The 23490-nt window shown below is 44.6% G+C and overlaps 1 protein-coding gene across 2 annotated transcripts; it reads left to right on the top strand.

Moving 5' to 3' along the window:
- Positions 1–5781: 5781 nt before the first annotated feature.
- YY1 (YY1 transcription factor) lies at positions 5782–21293 on the top strand. 2 transcript variants are annotated; one of them, XM_081862220.1, is made up of 5 exons: positions 5782–6851; positions 15185–15347; positions 16162–16222; positions 16569–16727; positions 19025–21293. In XM_081862220.1, the coding sequence occupies exons 1-5, from the start codon at positions 6098–6100 to the stop codon at positions 19205–19207; spliced, it is 1320 nt and encodes a 439-aa protein (XP_081718346.1). In that variant the 5' UTR covers positions 5782–6097; the 3' UTR covers positions 19208–21293. The 2 variants fall into 2 exon arrangements, with proteins under 2 accessions (XP_081718346.1, XP_081718347.1); XM_081862221.1 differs by having other exon boundaries at positions 5998–6851; positions 15197–15347.
- The last annotated feature ends 2197 nt before the right edge of the window (positions 21294–23490 follow it).

The following is a 23490-nucleotide window of genomic DNA, read 5'->3' as shown; positions in this document are numbered from 1 at the left end:
CACTGGGGGGTGGGGATCCTGCAGACCTCTTGAAGTTGTTGGACTCCAACTCCCATAAGCCTCAGTGGCACAGGATGGGGGTGGTGTCCAGCAGTATCTGAAGGGCCTCCCGTTGGCTGCCCCTGCTCTGAAAATATAACCATGGTTGGGTATATTGTAGGGTTGCCATACGTTTGGAATTTCCCGGACATAGCTGGGATTCGGCCATCGCAAAAAGTGGAATTCGCAGAAATGTCTGGGAAAAGCTCAACAACTTTTGTGTTGGGATTTTCACTTTTTGAAATACGGCAACCCTACCTTGTTGAAATAAATGCAATTCAGCAGAATCTGTAGGAGGAAACGTAATTCCATTTCATTTTCAATTTGCTGAACCGCTTGGCTCTGACCTCTGATTATGAATTAACAACATTCCCAAAGAAAATGTATGATTTCAAGATTACATGGGTAAGAGCGCCCACTACAGCAGCCATGGATTACAACAGGAGGCTATCCAGCACAGACATTTCCTACGCTTTTGCATACACACAGTCAGAAGTACAGGATTTAGTCTTTTTGGATCTATCATTCCCTGAAATCTAAGAACAGCACTAGCAGTGAAGAAAGAAATATATGAAAGGGAATTGGCCAATATACAAAGTATTATTAAAATAGGAAGGAAATAAACTGAAACTAAAAAACTTCGAAGAAATTAGGGAACATCTGTCAGGTTGGTTACAATATCACCAACTTCACGAGGCATTTAAACTAGACAAAAGATATGGTTTTGCGATGGAACCCTCCAGATTGGAAAAAAGTGTTGATATTTTCACCCTTCCCATTGCAAGAATCTCCTGATATTTTGAGAAAAGAGGGGGCAGAAACTGCTCTTCTGCTCTTCCTCTCCTGCCTGCCTGCCTGCCTGACTCTGTGTGTGGAGACAGTCTTATCTATGTAGTGACTAGATGGCTGAGTGGGAGATGCAACATTCATGCAAGCCAGTAGTTCTTTAGTTTGTAGTGGCTATTAGAAATAAAAGGAGTTATGCTTCACAGCTAGCTTCCGCGTTATTTATACTCTGCATGTCTGGTGCTCACAATACACAGTTGTGAGTCCAGTGCACTGGGACCTGTTTTCCAGGATTGGAAGGTTTCTGAAAGTGCTCCAGTCGCCTAGCACAGTCGCGGCAAAACCAGTTATTGAGTCCAATCGCTGGACATAAGTTTAAAGGCATACTGTCAAAAAGAACTGATCAACTCTAAAGTAAAAACTCTCTCCAAAATGTACCGACTCCTCCTTGACTTCCCAGTCAAGAAAGTAAAATCTGTAATGGTCAAGTGGGCTCAAGATTTTGGCTATAGTATCCCAATGAATGCCTGGGAAAATCTATGGAAGGTTAATATGAAGTTCACAGCATGCTACACCTTGAAAGAAAATCTTATGAAGATGCAATTCCGCTGGTACTTAACACCACTAAAATTATCTAAAATGTATAAGAACATTTCAAGTGAATGCTGGAGATGTGGGGATGCGGAAGGCTCAATGTGGTGGATCTGTAAGAAAATAAAGGAATTTTGGGATGTAATTTATAATGAGCTCAAGAGAATGATTAAGGTATCCTTCATAAAAAAAAACCTGGAGGCTTTCCTCCTGAGGATACTAGGCCCAGACATACCTAAAAATGCGAGAGAAATATTCTTGTATGCCACGGTAGCTGCAAGAATATTAATCACTATGAACTGGAAAGGAGATAAAATTCCGACAAAGGAGATAAAATTCCGACAAAGCTGGAGTGGCAATGTAAACTGTTGGAATATGCCAAGTTGGCAAAAATGACAGAAAAACTGAGAGGTCATACTGATCAAACATTTATTAGGAAATGGGACATGTACAAAAATATCTTAAGGATTACTGTAATAACATGATGTCAGTGGTAGGCCTTGAATGACTTCTGTGGTATGATGGATAATTGTAAGAGAATATAATATTGATGAAAATTAACAAAGGAAATTAAAATAAGTAGTGTACTACATAGACTAAGTGCATGATGAGGTGGCGAGAAGTCGTTAGAAACCCAAGAAGAACATATTGTGATGTGATATTACCATTTTATTTTCTTTCTTCTGGATAACCATTTTGTTTGTTATTTCTTTTTAATTTCAATAAAGCATTTTTTTAAAAAAAGAAAAGGAAGGAATCTAAGAGAGGCAGTTGCCAACCTGCCTTCGACACAATTCCACAGATTCTGTGCAGCAAGGAAATGTTATTCTGGATGCTGTGCACTGATGAGATGAAACTGGGAAATGCCTTTTCCCCTTTCCAACTCAGTTCTGCTGCCCAGTACCCTCCCATACTGTGGCTATTATTTGTCACTTAATGCAAAAATAGTATCTAGGCAACTTACAAGCATTTGTCACTTAATGCAAAAATAGTATCTAGGCAACTTACAAGCAGAATAAAATACACTGAAAAACATAGCAATTGTCAGCATATCTGGAGGATATTCCCCATCTATTCAAGGGGCTCTACCAACAGTGTTTTTAGTTTGCAGCCTAGTTTGGAATGTTCTTGTTGTCCCAAACACAGTTTCAGGATTGCATGTGGATAAGTTCCTAACCTCCTTCTCTAGGCACGGAAGCACTTACTCCATCTGTGCGCTGGCAACGTGGCTGTCAAATTCCAGGGACAATTAAAAGTTGTTAACATTAAATGCACTGGGACCTATGTATCTTAGTACAGGAATGATCAGAAGGTTTATCATAGTATACTGTTGTGGGATAAGGCTATCAGTGGCTATTGGCCATAATGGTCACTCTCCAGGGTTGCTTCTGAATATCAGTTGCTGGGAATCACAAATGGGGAGAATGCTGTTGCATTCATATAGTCATTGAAATGTACAGCTGGAAAAGACCCCAAGGGTCATCAAGTCCAACCCCCTGCAAGCAGGAATCACAGCCAAATAATCTCTGACTGATGGCCACCCAACATGTTTAAACACCTCCAATGAAGCAGTCTACCACCTTCATATCCTGCTGAAGGCAGTTGATCGATCGGTTTGCATAAGATGCTGAATGAAATGGGCCTTTGGTCTGATCCAGGAGGGCTCTTACAAACCACCTGGCAGACTCCCAAGGAACTCCCTGAATCCTGACTCTGCCCTGAGACACCCCAAAGATTGATATTGCCCTTCACTTTGAACTGACATTTGCTTCAATGAATGCTTTGGAGAGATCAAAATCTGCTGCAATTTTCAAATGGTTGTTTCTTTAACCCCCCAACAAAGTCAAAGGATTGCTACAGGAGAATACAAAGAATGGCAAAGGAAGTTGAGTGTGGAAGTCGCGCCTTATTAACGATGTCTATTCTCTTTCATGACATCACCTTTCCTCGTACTTTATACGCAGCAGAAGAACTATATTGTCTCAGCATCAGTTCTTTTTCTTCTGCCTATTGTGATGTTTTACAGCCTTCATGTTTTGCATCTCTTTTAGTGGGTAATTCTCTAGTCCAGATGGATGGCAGGCTGCCTGCTCTTGATAGGGTTATTCTCCCTCTCAAGGAGCGGGTACACAGCTTCAGGGTACTTCTGGATCCTTGCTGTTGCTTGAGGCTCAGATGAACTCAGTGCAGCAGACTGCCTTCCATCAGCTTCAGATGGTGGCCCAGCTGTGCCCCATCTGGACAATGATAGTCCAACTTATGTTGTCTATCACTAAAGCATAGCACATTTCCCCTAATAATCCAATGACATTTAGTCAATTTGGTCACTCAGCATTCAGTGCTAAGCCTGCCCTGAACACTATCCTAGTATCAGTGGGACTTTCTTTGCAAACAGACCAGAGGCTGTTTACTGAAATCCATTAGGCATCATTAACTATACATTTAGTTTGTTGTCGGTCTGACCTTGGCACGCTCCTGCATTTATAAGCTCACCTTCATTTCTCTAGCTAGCACAAGCTAAAAGTAAGCTGTGATGGCAGGACAAGTCTCACTTCTGCATATCTAAGCAAACTGATGTGAATGCACAACACTCAGTCTTCACAGCACACCTTCTGCCACAAAAAGATTTTCCTAATTTAAATCATCCTCACCCTGACACATTTCATTTATAATTTGGAAGGAAGATTGAAAGACACATTTGAAAAGTATGCTTGTTTCACATAAAAGTTCCATGAGTTGTGTGTGCAATATTTAAACAAGAAAATAAAGTACTTTAAAAGAAAGTCCCCCATGTTCACTGAGATTTTCTACAAGGTACGCTAAGTAGTGTCCCCGAAATGCTTTAAATGTTAGGAAACATTACTCTGGATCTCATAGGGGAAAAATAGTTAAATATTCTAAAGTATGAATATATAACCTCAAAATACAGGACTTCCAACTCCCATCAGCCAGCAAGATCAGCAGCAGCTGGAGGGTATTAAATTATAAACTATTACATTTTACACAACAGCACACATTAATTGAATTCACGCTAACATAACCATTAATACTGTAATCCAAATAAACACAAGTGGAGGAGGGAAAGCAACCATTTCTGCACCCATTCTTGAGTGCAAAGTTTATTTATTCAAAGCATTTACACCTTACCCTTCAACCAGAAAAGCTTCCTAGAGCAGTTTACAAATCAATGAAAACTACGCAGTCCATTTCCTCAGGTGCTGAATCCCAAGAAATGCCAAGACGCAGAAAAGAAAAGAAAAGCAATGGGAAGAAGAGGTTACACTCTTTAAGCACAATTTACTGGAGCACTTTCACAAGCACCACCGAAACCAGCCTCCGAATATTATACGCATTCGTCCTCCACCTTGTCCCAGGCGTCCCCCGTTTGCATGGGATCGCGAGGCCCGTTGCCCCGAGCTGTAAAATCATGTTAGACAAGAGGCAGCTCGCCAGAAATGCCGGCGGGGCAGCGGCAGCTCGGTTCCCAAAGGGAAAATAAAGGCAGCGACGTCTCTTCAGACGATGCGCCGAACATCCAATTGCAAGCACGGCAACCAGTTCGCTTCCCCAAACGGAGCGATCGCGGCGAGCCAAATCGGGAGTCTCCCGGAGAGAGGAGCGGTGTCGTTTCAGCTGCTGGCGGCTTGGGGAGGCGACGAAGCCTCCGCGTCTCCGGGTGAGGAAGAGCTCCGCATCTTCTGGTCCTTTTCGGAGGGCCCTTAAGGGAGGCGGCATCCGGATTAGCAAAGCGAAGCGGCGAGAGGGAAGCCACGGCGAGGCGGCATTTTGCCTCCCTTGCCTCCAAGGTAGGGGAAATCCTCCGCCCGATGGAGAGGGCAGGAGGCAGTCTCCCCACCCGCCCGTTCCTCTTTCCAAAACTGCCCCCGGGATGGCGACACGCTCCCACCCGCCACGGACGCTCTGAGGGAACCGACCCCTCAGAAAAGCCAGAGGCGCCGAAGTTGCCGCCGCCGCCGCCGCGCCAACCGGCCCAGCAAACCGGAACCAGCCAATGACAATCGCGAGACGCTCTCTCCAGAGAAGTGGGCGGGGCCGTAGAAAGCAACGGCCGACCCACCCGAGAGAAGCTTCGTCAGAAGCCAACGGCAAGCTGACTGGAACCCAAGAGGGAGATGGTGGTGGAGGAGGAGGAGCGGGTGGGTGGGCGTGGCCCCGCGGCCGAGCTCCTTCGCGATAGGCTGGGCGCCGAGAAGGGGGGAAGCGAGGGGCGGCGGAAGACCAACCGGCCTGTTTGGCCGTTGGTGAGTGAGGCGTGGTTTGGGGGGTGGGCGGAGCCCTGAGGTCGAGCTTCGCCCGGCGATTGGCCCCCCGGCCGCGAGCGGGGGGCGTGTCCCGTCGGCAGCCGCGGCCTCCCCCGGGCCTGGATGGCGGGCGAGGGAGGCTCGGGGCGCCTGTCTCTCGCAGCGGCGGAAGTCTCGCGAGGCGGCGCGGGCGGGATTTGGCGGCGGCGGCGGAGGCTGCTGCCTGCTTGCTTCCCACCCTCCTCCCTCCCTCCCAGCGAGGAGCTGGTGTTTGTGTGGAAGGGGGAGGAGGCGGCCGCGGAGGAGGAGAGGGAGAAGGAAGGCGAGCGAGAGGAGCCTGAGCCCCGCCGGCGTCGGGCGGACGAGCGGAGCCGAGGCCCGTCGCTAGGCTCGGGGCCGCCGCCGCTGCGCCCGCCGCCATGGCCTCGGGAGACACCTTGTACATCGCCACGGACGGCTCGGAGATGCCGGCCGAGATCGTGGAGCTGCACGAGATCGAGGTGGAGACCATCCCGGTGGAGACCATCGAGACCACCGTGGTGGGCGGCGAGGAGGAGGAGGAGGAGGAGGACGACGACGACGAGTGCTGCGAGGACTGCGGCCCTCACCACCCGCCCCACCGCCGCCACCACCACCACCACCACCACCACCACCCGCCCATGATCGCCCTGCAGCCGCTCGTCACCGACGGCGACCCCAGCGGAGGCGGCGTGGGCGCCGGGGGCGGCCAGCTCCACCTGCACCACCACCCGCACCACCAGGAGGTGATCCTGGTGCAGACCCGCGAGGAGGTGGTCGGCGGAGACGACTCGGACGGCTTGCGGGCCGACGACGGCTTCGAGGACCAGATCCTCATCCCCGTGCCGGCCCCGGCCGGAGAGGACGAGTACATCGAGCAGACTCTGGTCACCGTCGCGGCCGCGGGGAGCAAGGGCGGCTCGGGAGGGGGAGGCTCCTCTTCGGGCGGCGGCGGCGGCCGGGTGAAGAAAGGCGGCGGCGGCGGCGGCAGCGGGAAGAAGAGCAGCAAGAAGAGTTACCTGGCCGGGGGAGGAGGCGGGGGCGGCGGCGCGGCCGAAGGGGGCGGCGGCGGCGGCGGCGGCAGGAAATGGGAGCAGAAGCAGGTGCAGATCAAGACCCTGGAGGGGGAGTTCTCGGTCACCATGTGGGCCTCGGGTAAGTGGAGCGGCCGGGCGGGGCTCGGCACCTCGCGCGGGGAGGCCCCCAGGGTCCGGGGAGCCCTTTTCCGGGCCCGGCGGGCACTTTCCCCCCGTTTTGTTTTGAAGGGAGGCCATGTTTGGATGTGTGTGATGGGCGCCGCCATGTTCATCTCGCCAGGGCAAGTATGGCGGCTTCCCCCGAAAAGATGGCGGGGTCTGCGCTTGCCTCTGCCTGATTGCCCGGCTCCCTCCGGCGGGGGGGAAAAGGGAAAGAAAGATGGCGGCGGCCCCGCCAAGATGGCGGCCGAGAGGAAGAGAGAGAGAGAGAGGAGGGGAGGCGAGGTGGCGCGCCTGCCTGCCTGCCCGCGCGCGCGCGCTCTCTTTCCTTCCCCTCCCCCCCCATCTCCTCTCGTTCTCTGAGTGACTCCTGGACTAGGCCGCAATGGCGTAGTTTCTGCAGTAGGGGGAGGGAGGGAGGAGGAGGGAGGCGGGGCCGGCGCGCGGCGGCGCGGGGCGAGCTCGGCGGCCCCTTCCCTCCCCTCTTCCAGCCTCTCTCCCTCTCCTCGAGCTGCCTCCTTCCTTTCATTCTCTACCCCGTGACAGACTCGGGGCGACCTTTAAACGTTCCCTTGCCCCCCCCCAGCCTCCTCGCTGGGCTTTTCCCTTCGTCGTCTTTTCAACCCTCTTTCCTTCCCCCGCAAGAAAACGGATAAGCCGCTTCCTTCCCTTCTTGCGCCCCGCCTCATGTCCGTTTCCTTTCCCCAACCAGCCGCCTCGACTTCGTAGCGCTTGCCTGCCTGGTTCCCCCTCATTTCTCTCCTTCCTCCCGGGATTTTGGCTAAGTCCCCCTCTCCTCCCCAGAAAAACTCCCGAATAAATTCCGACAAGAGGTCTGTCTGTTCAGGAAGCGCGGCTTGCAGTTTTACTGCCGGTAAGTCGGGGAAGCGCCCCAGTTGCCGCCTCCTTCCAACACCAGAACCGAGTCACTTTTACACGAAACACGTTTCCCAAACTGAGCCTGTTTTCACGGTGCTTAAAAGTCTCTTTAGCTGACATCTAGCGGGGTTTTTAATAACTTGAGGGGTCTGGGGGAGGCCTAAAATTAGGCGCCTGGATCCCTGACATCTGCTCTGAAGGAAGGAGGTGGATCCTCTCTGACCCTGGAAGCTGGATCTCTGGCAGAAGACCAGCAGAGAGAGTGACTTTTGACTTAAGAGGTGCTGCCACCTCTTCTCATTGCACAGCAGGTGTGTGAAATTGACACTGCCTGCCTCCAGATCCAGGATATGTTGTTTCAAGGGAATTAACCTCCGCAGTAAACAGTGCTTGCGGTTCCTGCCGGTATATATGGGTTAATAGTAAAGGGTAGCAGCTGGAGGAAACTTCAGGGTTTTAGAGTTCTCAAATGCTTTTTTCAAGTTAAATATAGTGTTAATGAATGGAGAACCTACTACCATTAATCCTTTATTTTTAAGTGTCCTAATCCATAGAATTGCAGAGTTGGAAGGGACTGTGAGGGTCATCTAGACCAGTGTTTCCCAACCTTTGGTCTCTAGCTGTTTTCGGACTACATTTCCCACCATCCCTGGCCACTGGTACTGCTAGCTAGGGATGATGGGAGTTGTAGTCCAAAAGCAGCTGGAGACCCAAGGTTGGGAAACACTGATCTAGACCAGTCCCCTGTATTGCAGGAATGTTTCACACAAGAGTCTCATGCTCTAATTAGTGAGCTATCCCAGGTTCTACGCAAGTAGATCCCTTGAAGTATCACCTACAGAAACATAAAAATGGGTATGAATTTGGCTCCTGGTGTTTTACAATATATGCCTGCTTGGCTGATTAGAACACAGTTCATCAACATTTCAGTGTGTTAAGTGAAAGAAACATAAATATTTGCTGAATTAGCTTGAGTTTCTACCTTATTACTGCATTGATAATACATAGTTTTAGAAAGTCCTGGTGTTAAAAGGGCAACTTTATATATTATTAAGAATAGCAGCACAACATAATCCCCAGGACAGAGTAATTGTTTTAATCATTAATAAAATAAACACTGCCAGCCAGGAGCACAATCCAGAATCTATGACTATACAGTCTACATAACATTTGTGCTGTACTAATTTTGTACATGATATTTTTTCATTGAGTAAATATATCATTACATTGCTTAGAGACCAGTGACAGATGTGTTTGGTGTGCTCTCTGTAAATCAGTGGTGTCAAAACTTCTTTCAAAGAGGGCCAGATTTGATGAAGGGCTATGTTTGTTGAGTTTTCTTAGGATTGAAGTTGTTGAGGGTTTTTTAGGATTTTATCCCAGGAAATAAACTGCCACAGGGGCCGGATTAGGCCCCCAAAACACACTTTGGGCATGCCTACTGTAAATCCAAACTACTAAACACAATCACTTAATTTAGAACTAAGGCTTGTAATTCTTAGGAAGCAACTCACATTAGATTATGTGGAACATCATAGCTCAATCCTGTGTGCTGTCTAAAAACTATCCCAGAACAGATTTTATTCAGTGTTTTTAAAATTTCCAGTCCCCTTCACTATTGGTTATCTTGTCCTCTGGTACTTCAGAGAAACTAAGCAAGTGGCATTCTGTGACAATCTAAAATATTTTCATAGCCATATCACTTTATTGACCATGCTGATAAATTTTCAAGTAATTGAGTAATAAGTGGTTCACGGAATCTGATATGTTAAATGGATAATTTCTGCAGTGACATACCCATGCTTTCTTAGAAGCAAGTACTACTGATATAAATGGGGCTTACTTTCTAGTGCAGATTGTAGTCCTATATGCTTTGTGCTTATGGTAAGCAGCTTTATCAAATATTACATGATGCAGAAGCTATTGCCAGAGGTGCCGAAAGTCAAAGATCAATTAGCTGCATTGAGCTGTGGATTTTCAGGCATCTAGTAAGGTGTCTGAAGCTACTGATGTTGATGGCCTAAATGAACTCTGTTAGTTATGGACTCAATTCTCTCTGTTTCTGAATCAAAATCAGTGCATTAATCCAGGCTTGTTTTGACCTTGTATAAATAATGCAATAGCCTTTTCTGCTGAAATGTAATATGTATATACACCCATTATTTTCTGTGGTGCTCTGAAGCCTTGATAGCTCTTGAGGTCCATCAGCCTGCTTATATAATTTAATTGAGTACCTGCCCTGTTTGATCACAATATTGTGCTTGCTCCTTTTAGGCACTTTACAGACCACTAGTTCAAGGTGTGCTTAACAGAAGTAGCATAATTGAATTCTCCATATATGCCATACACTCTTAACAGTGGGCTATATCTGAAATAATATAGTATGATGATTAAACACAAAAAGGCTCAGATCAAACTTTTAACAGTTTGTACAAAGTTAGAAGAATTTTTCATGCTATCTTTCAGCCACCTCTTTACCTAGTAGTATATTGTCTTTGTGCCATTATTCTCCTCTTCTGGATTCTCCCAAGTTCTGAACAGGAGTGCTATGCATCCCTCAGTTTTGGGACTGGCTACCCAGAATATTCCTTTAGCCTTGTTTAAGGGAAATTTAATGCCCTCCTGCAGAAATAATTGTTGTAGGAAAGTTTAACACTTCTACCAGTTCTGAATTTGAATGTTATTGAATAGGGTAGGATTTGAGGAGGATGTGTTCAGTTACAGTACTATACATTAAATGGCACTCCCTTTTAGATGCTCAAATAGTTGAACTGGTTAAACTTCATAAACTTCTCAGATACCGTCTTCTGAAATCTTGAATGCATCTTTTTACATATCCTGTGTTTTATGATATGGAAACCAAGTTTTGGTAACCAGTTCAACTTGCTCCATAATTGCATTTATGCAGTGCCTTATCTGAACTTGTGACAGTGGAGGTCAAAAACAGTTCTTAGGCATTCTCTTCCCCCCTTTTCATGCACGTGGAAAGCCTAATAGTTTCTAGCATAATATCCTGAATTACTAAAAAAAATGTGTTAATACACCAAATACCATGTACTTGCTCTCAAGTGACTTTTAATTTTGAAGTTTGGGGTTGAGTAGAGTTGCTTCTTAAGCAATTTAATAACTTGCAGCTTTCAAATTAAGGGAAGTCCTTCTGTTGTCCTTCTGGGTAATTAGTTACATTCCAGGGTCCCATTATAGCACAATGCTATTTCTCAAACCATTAAGAAATCCCTCTCAGTTAGTAAGCGGGAAACTATTGCATGGCTATTGCAGTGACCCTTGTCAGATAGCATCTTCTAAACTAGGGGTGGGTAGGTTGTGGCCCCGTATACTCTGTTGGACTCCATCTCCCATCATCCCTGACTACTGACCATGTTCTCGGGACTGATGGGAGCTAGAGTCCAACAACTTACGGGGGCCATAGGTTCCCCCAGTCCTATGTGCCATTCCTTTTTCACAAGCGTAGTACATCTATGCCACTCCAGAATGTTTCAATGCTCTTCTGAACTAGGCATTACTTCGACATAGAAATCTAGATATCATTGAGAAGCATTTTAGCCTAGTTTCTCTCTCCCACCCCATTGAATAGTTTTCAGCAAACTGAAGCGATACAGGCGTATCTCATTAATAAGAATTCACTGCAGTAAGATCTAGGTCATAATGCCCAGAAGTAGAAATGTAAGTTTAGATCCTAGTTATTAGAAATTCAGCATGTATCTGCATAATACGATGTCTTTAGCCACAACACCTGTGGCCACTGGCATCCTATCATGTTATGTTTAAGCCCCAAATCTTCCACTGATGCCCTTGACTATGCTTCTGAAACTTGACTGCATCCATCAGTTCTACTGGATTTTTTCTGCTCTGTTATCTTTGGGTTGGTCAAGCCAGTTTGGGGTGTTGTTATGTACAGAAGATAAATGAACCAGATGTTCACCAGAACAGAGGCTATAATTCATTTGGTTTCCCAAATTTGGAAGTGGTCACTATGTGAACAGAATGCTGGACTGGATGGGTGTTTGGTCTGATCCAATAGTGTTCTTCTTAAATTCTTGCATTCCCCATGCTAGTGCCAGTAATCTGTTCTGCATGATAATATACACATATTATTGCTCAAACTGTGCATACAGCTTGCTTCTGCTAGGTTAGATGATCTGTCAAGTTAGGGTCCTAGAACCATACACTGTGAAACCTAAGAACAAAGCAACAGCAGCTCTTTAATCTCCATTCTTTGAAGGTATAATCATCCACCCTCAGATCCATTGAGGATTATTGAGGGTTCCTTTACCAGAGAGTATTCAACTCATCCAAGTCCAATAGTTCAGGATACTTGAAAACACTTAATACATATATTTCTTTTTTAAAAAAATTCAGAATGTAAAATGATTTTCCTAGTTAACAGCAATGATTCATCCTAAGCACATAATTGGGGACATGAGCAAATAAGATTTATGGTGAAAGTTCAGAAGCACTGACATGCATGCAGACCAGCATTATATCCGATCTCATTTCATCGTCTTCTTTACTGTGCATTGCAATCTTACTTGCTGCTGGTTACCTTTGCTTCTTTCTCCCATGGCTCCTTCTAGTTGTCTGTCATGTTACTTAAATCCTTATTCTTTAACCAGACTTACCATCTCTATTCATAAACTCAGATCCACCTTTCTAGAGCATTGATCACATTTGAATGCCAGAAGTGTAAAAAAATTTAAAAGTTAGATAGGAATTCTTTAGATTTTGACACTATTCAGGAGGAAGGAATTCCTGAGAATCCTTCATTGAACTACTACTTGAAAATTATATTTAGAGCTAGTGGTGGCATTCACAAAGAACGAAAGAACTGTATAGGTCAGGGATCAGCAACCTTTTTCAGCTGTGGGCCAGTCCACCGTGCCTCAGACCATGTGGTGGGCTGGACTATATTTTCTTTTGGGGGGGTGTTTGAAATGAACAAATTCTTATGCCCCACAAATAACCCAGAGATGCATTTTAAGTAAAAGCACACATTCTACTCATGTAAAAACACGCTGATTCATGGACCGTCCGTGGGCCGGATTGAGAAGGCGATTGGGCCGTATCTGGCCTCCGGGCCTTAGTTTGGTGTTTCACTAGGAAGAATTTTCAAGGGTGAGCTATTCTTGATACCTCTCCTTGATAGCTTATGTGGAAACTAAAATAATGGGATCAATTCATGAATTTCCCCCTTTGCAGCAGACATTTGACAAATTAGCATATGGCTTATTCATTTCTTACATGCAAATATTATTTTTGGATAGTGTTAGGGGTAGAGCTATTCACTATTCTTTCTTACAGGGAGTTTAAACTAGCTAATTTCTTCTTCAATGGAGGCAGTAATTCTTGCATAGATCTGCCCTCCCACTTGCAAGGTCATTGAAATTAGCATCCTATATTCTCTGAGTAGAGAGAGTTCCTATGTAGTTTCTGGTCCTTCCCATCTTGGTGCATGGGTCTTTTCATTGCATTCCCCACCACCCACCCCTCTACTTAGCCAGGGTGGGTCATGAGGTGGGCTTTTGGCTGAATATGTGTTTTAAGTTTAAAGGAGGAGGCATTCAACACCATATCCATCCCGTGCACAGTTTCTGAGAGCCCTAGGAGAGGAAGAGGTTGCTCCTCTAGGAGAGCAATTGCTATTGGTAGTGATGGTGGGGAGCACCCAGGTGGCCCGACCACCCTGTCAGGGTGGCTCTGCTAGGTTGGTGCTAACCCTCATAGGCAGGAAGGACAGATCAAAATGGGTGTAAGCCAGCGGATCTTTAGGCTACCCCACCCTCTGATTCTGGATAGTGGATCTGTCCACCTGGGGCTACAGAAGTGGATTAGCTAGTGCATAGTACAGGAGCTGCCATGCCACCTTCGGAGGGGAGGGTTCAAAAGGTGGAATAGGATCTACCACCCGCTGCACCATTTGAAAAGTTTGCAGTGCTTATCTAGGGCCCTTGTCTGGTCTTTGATAGCTGCAATAGCAGAAGGGACAGAGGCGTTGCTGGGCAGCTTTAACTAGCAGGCTTTCCTTCTCCCCAGACACCTTTGCAAGCCTTCGCCCATGTCAACAGACATCAGGACCGAAAGCCTGATGCACACATTGACAAGATGTGAAGGCTTTTTGCCAGATTCTGACGCTTCCCCTGAAGAAGTGGGTGTCTACAGCAGCCACAGCACAAATTAGTTTCGAGATACAGATGATCTGCCCAGCATTCAAGAGCAGGCACAAATATGTACTTGTTTGGACAGACCATGTTATTTCAAAGACTCACAATAGCAGGCAGGGATCACAAGACCTTGTTCACTGCTGCAGGAAGCACTGTACCTGCCGTGCAATCTCCATGATTAATCCTCCTGGCTCATTCAGTTCTCATTCATTTCCAAACCTGCACAGCAATTCTGGGATCCTTGGAGATGCTTGGAACTTCTTGTTGGTTCTCAGCTGCTCTTTGGCAAATGGAGCTGTCAAGGAAGTAGGACAGCAGAGAGGACAAAAAGGAGGCATTCTGGGTTGGGGGTGGCTACTGTGGATCTTTAGGATCCTCCCAATTCCCCATCGCACCCTCTCACTGGAAGCAGTGGGAAGGAAAGGGTTTTAAAAGGACAAGCAGCCATTAAAGGCAAAATTGGGGGGGGGGGGAGAATCACTTGCCCCTTTCTGTCCTGCCTGTAGGACAAAGGGGCTTCCTCCACCGCAGTCTCTCTCTCTCCCTTTGCCCTTAGGATTGCTTTGTTTGTGCTGTGCTTTTGGTAGTTTATAAAAAGGAAGAAAATGAATTGATAATGAAATATAGAAACTGTCGAACACCATATAACAAGCTATGGCAACAGATTTTGATTACCCAGAATGTTCAGTTAGCATATGTGCCCTGCCTGCTGTTCATATCTTTGTTGGGTTGTGGATTATTTTTCTAGCAAGGAATTGGCAGTTGAAGAATTCAGTTCTTTAGAATTAAAAATTCTGAATTCCTCTTTACTTTAAGAGGGAATAATTATTAAAAGAAAATGGAAGTTAATTGCCACCTTATTGATCATGCTGTGGCTAAATTAAGCTGAAATTGGCAGAGTTGCCAGTGTATATATTTATAGTTACAACTCAGCATACATTGAATTTAGGATTGTATTCATTTGAAATAGGAAATAATTGCATGTTCTATAAAGCTAGTGCTTAGTACTGGGGCAGAGGGCAGAGGGCAGAGGGTTCCGTAAAGTACAGATTTGTAAGCAAATGACCATTTGCTAATGCATTTTATTATCTTTTTGACCCTGCATATGGAAGTAGCTTGAGGGATGTTTGCTAGCGCTAAGGGTGGGGGAGGTTGTGCTAAGGTACAAGCCTAGCCAACGGTGGTGTCCTTCGAGGATGTTAAATCAAAATTCAGTTTGCTCTAATCATTTCAGATGACAAAAAAGACATTGACCATGAGACTGTGGTGGAAGAGCAGATCATTGGTGAGAACTCCCCTCCAGACTACTCTGAATACATGACAGGAAAGAAGCTACCACCTGGAGGAATACCTGGCATCGATCTTTCCGACCCTAAACAGCTGGCTGAATTTGCAAGGTAAGTGGTAAGAAAATTGTTTTTCTAGTAAAAACATTATTCCATTGTTCTCATTCATAATCAAAACAAAATAAAAAAATTCCTTCCAGTAGCATTCTCATTCATAATTATCAGATACTGAGAAATGATCTTTCTGGCATAAGAGTTCAGTCACTGAGATAGGAATTGTGAGTATGAGGATGCCCTTTATTGTGTAGTTTAAAGCCTGCCAGTTCATGCCACAGTGAGAGCAGGTCACGCTGGTGGGTTACCCCCTCAGGATCTTGATCTTACAGGCATTTCCTTTAGTCATCCTTGACTAGCTTCCATCACTCTGTGGTTTTTCTTCCTCACCATAGAGGCTCTCGTAATTGCTGTGAAATTTCTTCAGAGTTCTCTCTCTGATTAGGTCATTCTGGAATAAATTCTCTGGCTTGCTTGCCATATTCCTCAAGTTTCCAGATTCCTGTTTCAGAGTCCATTCTCTATTCCATCTTGCCTCCAGCCTTCCCCCTCTGGGCTCCATATCCTTAAATGTGCAGAGATAGGACCAGTCCCAGCACCTCTTCCTAACCCTGTTCCTTTGAGGTTTTATTCCCAGCCAAAATAACAGCTTCCCCTCCCTCACAGAAGTTGAACTGTAAACTGTTTAGTTTCCTGGACAGTGGAATATTTCATGCCATCACACCAGCTCAGCCAGTCAGTTTGAGACTTTGCCATCACAACTGCAATACGATACAGTTGGTTTATGTCAGAAGATTACTTGGTTAATACAAAGCAAATAAGAATATATTTCCTTTTCACTGATCAATGCTGTTGTGCTTTTCTTTGCAAGAATGAAGCCAAGAAAAATCAAAGAAGATGATGCTCCAAGAACGATAGCCTGTCCTCATAAAGTGAGTAAAATATTATGATTGCTGATAGCCTGATAGTCAACAAAATGCTTTTTAACTTCAGAGTTCATGCTTATAAAGACTGATTCTCTGTTCCTTTTAAAAATGAAAGTATGAGGAAATTTGCATACATTTTGTATTGTATAAAAGTATTGTTTCTGCTGATGGGAAGTAGAAGGGCCATGGCAACTAGGAAAAAGGGAAAGCAGCTCATGTATTTAAAAAATAAAAAAAAACTGAAAATGACTTGGCAAAAAATGTGAAGAGGCTGAATGTGTTTTAGTAGAGCACCCGGAAATCCTAGTTGTAATACAGTCCACTGATGGGCCTTCTTTGTATTCTCTCGAAGGGCTGCACAAAGATGTTCAGGGACAACTCTGCCATGCGGAAGCATCTGCACACTCATGGGCCTCGAGTACACGTCTGTGCGGAATGTGGCAAGGCCTTTGTGGAGAGCTCAAAACTAAAGCGGCACCAGCTAGTTCATACTGGAGAGAAGCCCTTTCAGGTAACTTTTTTTTTCAAAATACTTTTGGTAGACATTTATAAGCTGCATGTAGAGATCATTCTGAGGCTCAAAAAACCCGAAGGTACCTGTTCTCAGATAAAATTAGGTAACACCAGTTAAAGGGCTGGAAATAATCTAAATGTGTGGACAGAGAATAATTCAAGCAACTGCCCAACAGGCATTTCACACTAAATCTTTTCCTATCCTGTCTTGTTGGGTCATTCATGATGCTATTTTTCCATAGTTACCAGGAGGTTTGAGATCAGGTCTTATAACAAGCAGCAGACTTAATAGCTGCTAGGCAAAATATACCTAGCAAAATGTAATTACATTCATTCACTCACTCACCCCCCCCCCAAAGCATTTCATTTGGTGGCTGCACACTTCATCATTGTCAGAGACTTAATTATTGGGGCACTTGCAAGCTGTTGATGTAGATGGAGTGCAATATATTGAGAACTGTTTCTCCCTTTCCTGACATGCTGCATTTTCCCACTACAGGCCAGGCCTCAGAGGTTATATAGGTGTGGGATGTCTTTCACTGATAAGTCATACTGTCTAGTTTGCCAGCTCAAGATGTACAAACTGGACAACATCATAAACAAATTGTATGTGTGCTTTTTCTCCTTGAGGTTTTTAGAATGTGCTTGTATGCAAACTTTTGTAATAGGAGCAATAAACAGAAATCTAGACAGTGGAGAAATTCTGTTCCTGTTGTGAAAGCTGGCACTCTTTACCTCTCAGTAGTAGTAGTAGTTTGCCATGGCTGTTAATTCACCGTCCTTTATATAAAGCAATCAAGAATTGACTTTTGCCATGTTGTTGAAGACATGCCTCTTCATCAAATGTTCCTCAGCCTTTCGTTGGCAAAAATCGTGCAAGAGGGCTATGAATGAAGCCGTGCATAGAAACAAGATAGTGAATGCCAACTTTGATTTCAGTGGATAAAGTGATCATTGTCTTTATCCTCCAGAGACGTACTTTGCTTGTTATCCCTGCTGAACTGTTCAGATAACACAGGCATTTATAGGAAGGAATGGGTGAATTCTTCATGTCCATAGGATTCCTAAGTTCTTGGCTGGGAAGCCTGCCATTTGCAGTAATTTTTTTAATGTAACGTCATGGTTAATTGGTGTACATTAACCATGTATTTTCCTGGGGAAATGTGGATTAAAGAGTAAAGGTGGTGCTTGAAGGATACCAAGAACTGCTTATAGGCTTATGTAATGTTACCTGGACTACTACTTAACTGCTTTAGAAATGTAAAGCTTTTTCTTGAGATATCTTACTGCTAGTAAATTCATGTCACGAGGTATAGAATCATACTTTGTATGATTGTATGCATCGTAGAGTTGGAAGGGATCCTGAGGGTCATCTAGTCCTAGCTCCTTCAACCATTCCTCATAAGGCTTGGCTTCTAGACCCTTGATCATCTTAGTTGCCCTCCTCTGCACATGTTCCAGCTTGTCAACATCCTTCTTAAATTGTGTTGCTCAGAATTGGACACAGTACTCCAGGTGTGGACTAGCCAAGGCAGAATAGAGCAATACTATTACTTCCCTTGATTTGGATACTACACTTCAGTTGATGCAGCCTAGAATAGCATTAGCTTTTTTTGCTGCTGCATCACACAGTTGACTCATGTTAAGCTTGTCTACTAATAGTCCTAGATCTTTTTCACAGGTACTCCAGGCAAGCCAGGTGTCCACCATCCTATATCTGTACAGTTGGTTCTTCCTGCCTAAGTGTAAAACCTTACCTATGTCCCTATTGAAATTCACTGTTAGTTTCGGCTCAGTATTCCAATCTGTTAAAGGTCTGATTGAATCACTATTCTGTCTTCAGTGGCATTGGCTACCCCTCCCAGTTTTGTGGCATCTGCAGATTTGATGAGCATCCCCTCAATTCCTTCACCCAAGTCATTTATAAAGATGTTGGAACAACAGTGGCCCAGGACATAACCCTGTGGCGTTCCACTTGTTACGTTTTTCCAGGGTGACGGGAAACTATTAGTGATCACTCTTTGTATTCAGTCAGTCAACCAGCAACAAATATGATCCATATGGTCCATGGGTTTGAGTTTCAGCTTCATTCTGAATATTGTATGTTTGTATTGCATTTTTAAAATGATTGCCCTCTGCCTTGTGACTACTATGAGAGACTGTATAGAAATGGTGACTAGAAAGTGCCAGCGTGCCATGAGCAAACTAATAATAGTTTCATGTTCACAGTATTTGAGGCAAAAATATTAGTCTTACTGAGACATGCTCCTAATGCCCTGTGTTTTCCTTCAACAGTGCACGTTTGAAGGTTGTGGCAAACGCTTTTCACTGGACTTCAATTTGCGCACACATGTGCGAATTCATACTGGAGACAGGCCCTATGTGTGCCCTTTTGATGGCTGTAATAAGAAGTTCGCTCAGTCAACTAACCTGAAATCTCACATCTTAACACATGCTAAGGCCAAAAACAACCAGTGAAACTCTGCAAGAAGAAAGCTCTTGGACTCAAAGCATCTTACTTTACAGGAGAATGGTTGAAAATGAATAAGCCTCCCCTTTGTATATTGTTTCTAGGAAAGAATTTAAAAAAACAAACAAAAAAAGAACCCTACACGCCTAAAGGACTTGTTTTTGATAAAGTGGCAAAATAAACTTTAAGGGTGCATTGCTGCAATGCTCGATTTTGCTCTATAATTTGGGTTTCAAGAGTACGGTGTTTTTGTAAAGCGTGGCCCCACCTGGAGGAGGCAAGACAGTTCATGGACTTGCATCAAAGACAGATCTTTCTACAACAGTGCTAAAATTGGACTTTTCACATTGTTATAAATATGAAGCTCACCTGTTGCTTACAATTTTTTAATTTTGTATTTTCCAAGTGTGCATATTGTACACTTTTTGGGGATATGCTTAGTAATGCTATGTGTGATTTTTTCTGGAGGTTGATAACTTTGCTTGCAGTAGATTTTCTTTAAAAGAATGGGCAGTTACATGCATACTTCAAAAGTATTTTCCTGTAAAGAGAAAAAAAAGTTATATAGGTTTTGTTTGCTATCTTAATTTTTTTGGTTGTATTCTTTGATGTTAACACATTTTGTATAATTGTATCGTATAGCTGTAATGAAATCATGTAGTAACAAATATTAGATGTGATTTAATAGTGTTAATCAACTTAAACCCATTTTAGTCACTTTTTTTGGGAAAAATACTGCCAGATGCTGATGTTCCGTGTACTTTCTCTTTGCCTGTTCAGTTAAGGAAAGTGGTGCTCAGTTGTAGAATGTATTGTACAGGCACTGACCTTTTAACAACACCTGATATGTACATCCCGTGTAATAGAGTGGGCAAAAAAATAAAACAGTGGTCCTGAAGAAAGAATATGGCAGAAAACAATCTGTAAGCACAGCCTATTTTTCTTCTGTTGTCCAGGACAAATTATAGTTCTTTAACGTCCCAGAAATTAGATGCTAAATAAAACTCAAGTTACCTTAACTACCCCCCTCCCCTGCATTCAATTAGATTTTTAATGTAAGTGGTGTATCTTCATCATAGCACTAAACCCCCAACCTGAATAACACTAAGCTGCTGTGGCGATTTTGATCTCTCTGGATCATATGGAGCCTCCCATTGGGCGCTGCAGCTTTGACAGTGAAGTTTAGCTTTTGGGGTTTTTTTACATTCAGCAAGTGGTGGAGCAGGACAACCTATAGACCTCTGCTGCCTTGGTCTGATAAGGTAAGGTGATGACAGCGGCGCCCATTAGTGGGGTGAGTCGTGCATGTGAATGGAAACACCAGAATGCTGAAGTAACCTGTCCTTGGCCGGGGGAGATGGTTCTTACCTTTGAGAATCTATAGAACAGTATAGTGCAGGCTGCATATTTTTTGTTGAACAGAGCTGTGTTGTATAGTTGCTGTCATTTTTCCTTCTTGGTGTCCAATAGCTGCCCTAAGTACCAAAACAGCAACCCTTTTCTGAGCCGAGAAAAGGGTGGCTTCGGCATCAGTGATGTGAATTTAAATGATACAACCTATTTTGTTTGACTCTGTAATGCGTTACTGTTGTACAATAATTCTGCATAACCTAATCAAGGGACAATGGCAAGAAGCTGTGCTGCAGGGCACCCAAGCCCCACCCCTGATCAATGGAAATTTTAGTAGCTTTTGAGGGCACTCCCCATGCTCACAAGAATATGACGGGCTTCATCCTGCACAAGGACTTCTCCTGGCACAGCAGAGTCCTCCCCCCCCCCCCGGCACGCTGCATGTTGCCTAAGGGCTCGGGAGACTCTTCAGTACCTTGTATGTTCAGGAGGGGGGCAGGCAGAGCCATTCACTTAGCTCTACATTGAATTCCTCTACTTTCAACCTTAAGGGCTAGGAACTGAGGGCTAGAAATGAGTTTCTTGGCAAGCTGAAATCTGAACCCTGTACCATGTGCTGCAACTTCTGTTTTACACTTCTGCAGAATTGTAGCAGCTTGTATAACCGCTTAAGAGATTTTTAAAATATTAAGCGGTTTATAAATGCTTTTAAATAAACACAACCCTGGTTGTACAGAAACGTCACTGCTGCAATGAATCTGCAATTATTAACGAAGATCTAGCTTGCAACAGGACAGAGAATGGGTATATTGCTGCCAGTGTGCCCCCAGTGTCTGATTTTATATTCGAACTGGATGGGAAGTGGGAATACAATTTTCATGTGTCAGCGATGCAACTTCAAAATGTAAATCTCCTGGGCTTAAGTTCTTAATACGGGGAATGGGAACTAAGGTACCTGCTCAAGCCTGAAGGTTTCCCATCTTGAAGCATCACTTCTGCAATAGTTTTGCTAAGGAATGGTATCTTGTGTTTCTGGAGAAACTTGTCCACCAATTAAATGCATCTTGGGGCCATCTCAAGCCAAGCCTTAGTTTTGTTTCTGTCTTGGTATCATCTGTCTTAACTCTGCTTACACTAACGTAAGCCAGCATTGGTAGACAAGTGTTTCCGTTTATGGACTCAACCTAAAAAAATCCTTTTCTCTTTTACACTTTGCTGTGTAGCACTTGCAATTGTGTATGCCTCCGTAGAACCATATTTATGCCTAGCATAACATCAGGTTCTCTGTAAACAATGACAAATTCATGTACTACTTTCTGTACTGCATAGTTAACTGTACATGGTAACGCCATCTTATGTGTGAAAAGCGGCTTCTAAACTTGCTAAAGCTGATTAAATTTCAGTTTATTTTTTAAAAGGGAAGCAAGAGGAAGATGAAGGCAAGGGGAGTATTTGCTAGTGTTCCTTTCTCACCGTCTTGGTGTGCTGGTGTTTTTGAAGAGTCGTGAAGATGAGTGCTCTTGTTGCAGATCTCTCCTAGAACTTAAGAGCGGGAGATGTTGATAGCTGTCCGTGCAGATGGGGAGCTGGTGGGAGTTTGGCGTCCCAACAATCTGCACAGCCGCAGGTTTAGCCACCCCTGTGTGAGAGATGCAAGGATGCTACTTCATCATGGGACATGCGCCTTACAGGATGCATCTGAAGAATACATGCAGGTCCCACTTTCTGAACACAATGCGTTCCCAGGAAATTATTTGTTAGGCAAGCGTTTGCATATAACGAGCTGATGATTTCCATTGTTTCCTGTGAACAAATCACAGATTAGGAATGTTCACAATCTGCCTCCCTCCCTGAAATGGCTGCCGCTGGCCAGCTAAACAGAAATAAGTAAGGAAGTGGGCAAACTCTGGTTGTTTGGATATCTGAATCAGCTGTCTGTGTAGCAAGGTTTGGGTATGATTCTTGGTGTTCAGCTAGCAGATTTTGTATAACTAGTGTTCTGATAGCAGCACCTGCATGTATATTTAATTCCTAAAAAAGAATTTAGCTTCTGAATTCCAGCTTGGCCAATGTCCACTTGCATAAGTGGTACTTCCTCTCATCCTCCATGTGCCCTCTTGTCCTTGAGACAAGTTAAAGCCTTAGAAGCGTCTCCCAAACTTGGTTCTCGAGTTGTTTTGGACTACAATTCCTATCATCCCTGACCACTAGTCCTAGCTAGGGATGATGGGAGTTGTAGTCCAGAGACAACTGGAGAACCAAGTTTGGGAGACGCTTCTAAGGCTTTAACTTCACCTTTAGAAATACCAAGCACCTTTTGCTGCATGTCTGAATCCTCATTTAAAAAATACTGCCCAAGTGTAGCTGCAGAGTGTGCTGAACCTGAATAGGTATTTCAGTGGTGGGGAACCAGTAGATTCCCTGTGCTGGACTCTCAACTTCCATCAGCCCCACCAATATACCAAATTATGAGAGACTGGTAGGAGTTTTAGTCGTGCAACATCTGGAGAACCTCAGGTTCCCCACCTTTGATGTAGCGTAACCCTGAGGCTGAAACGGCACCCTTTGGAGTTCAGCAGCTTCGCTCCTTCCTTCCCAGGACGTTGCCTTATTCTCTGGTTGCTGTTCATTTATATAAAAAAAATACTACCATCTCCATAGGGTTTATAGGATAGCCTAACTATCAGTGTTGCTGGAGGAGACTCTTGAGAGTCCCATGGACTGCAAGAAGATCAAACCTATGCATTCTTAAGGAAATCAGTCCTGAGTGCTCACTGGAAGGACAGATCCAGAAGCCGAGGCTCCAATACTTTGGCCACGAGAAGGAAAGACTCCCTGGAAAAGACCCTGATGTTGGGAAAGAATGATGGTTGGACAGTGTTCTCGAAGCTACGGACATGCTCTGGTCCATGGGGTCACGAAGAGTCAGACACAACTAAAT

This window comes from Podarcis erhardii (genome assembly GCF_964252035.2).
Source record: "Podarcis erhardii genome assembly, chromosome: 1".
Lineage (NCBI taxonomy): Eukaryota > Metazoa > Chordata > Lepidosauria > Squamata > Lacertidae > Podarcis > Podarcis erhardii.
Note: the sequence above shows the minus strand (reverse complement) of the source record. Positions and strands in the feature narration are given on the sequence as shown.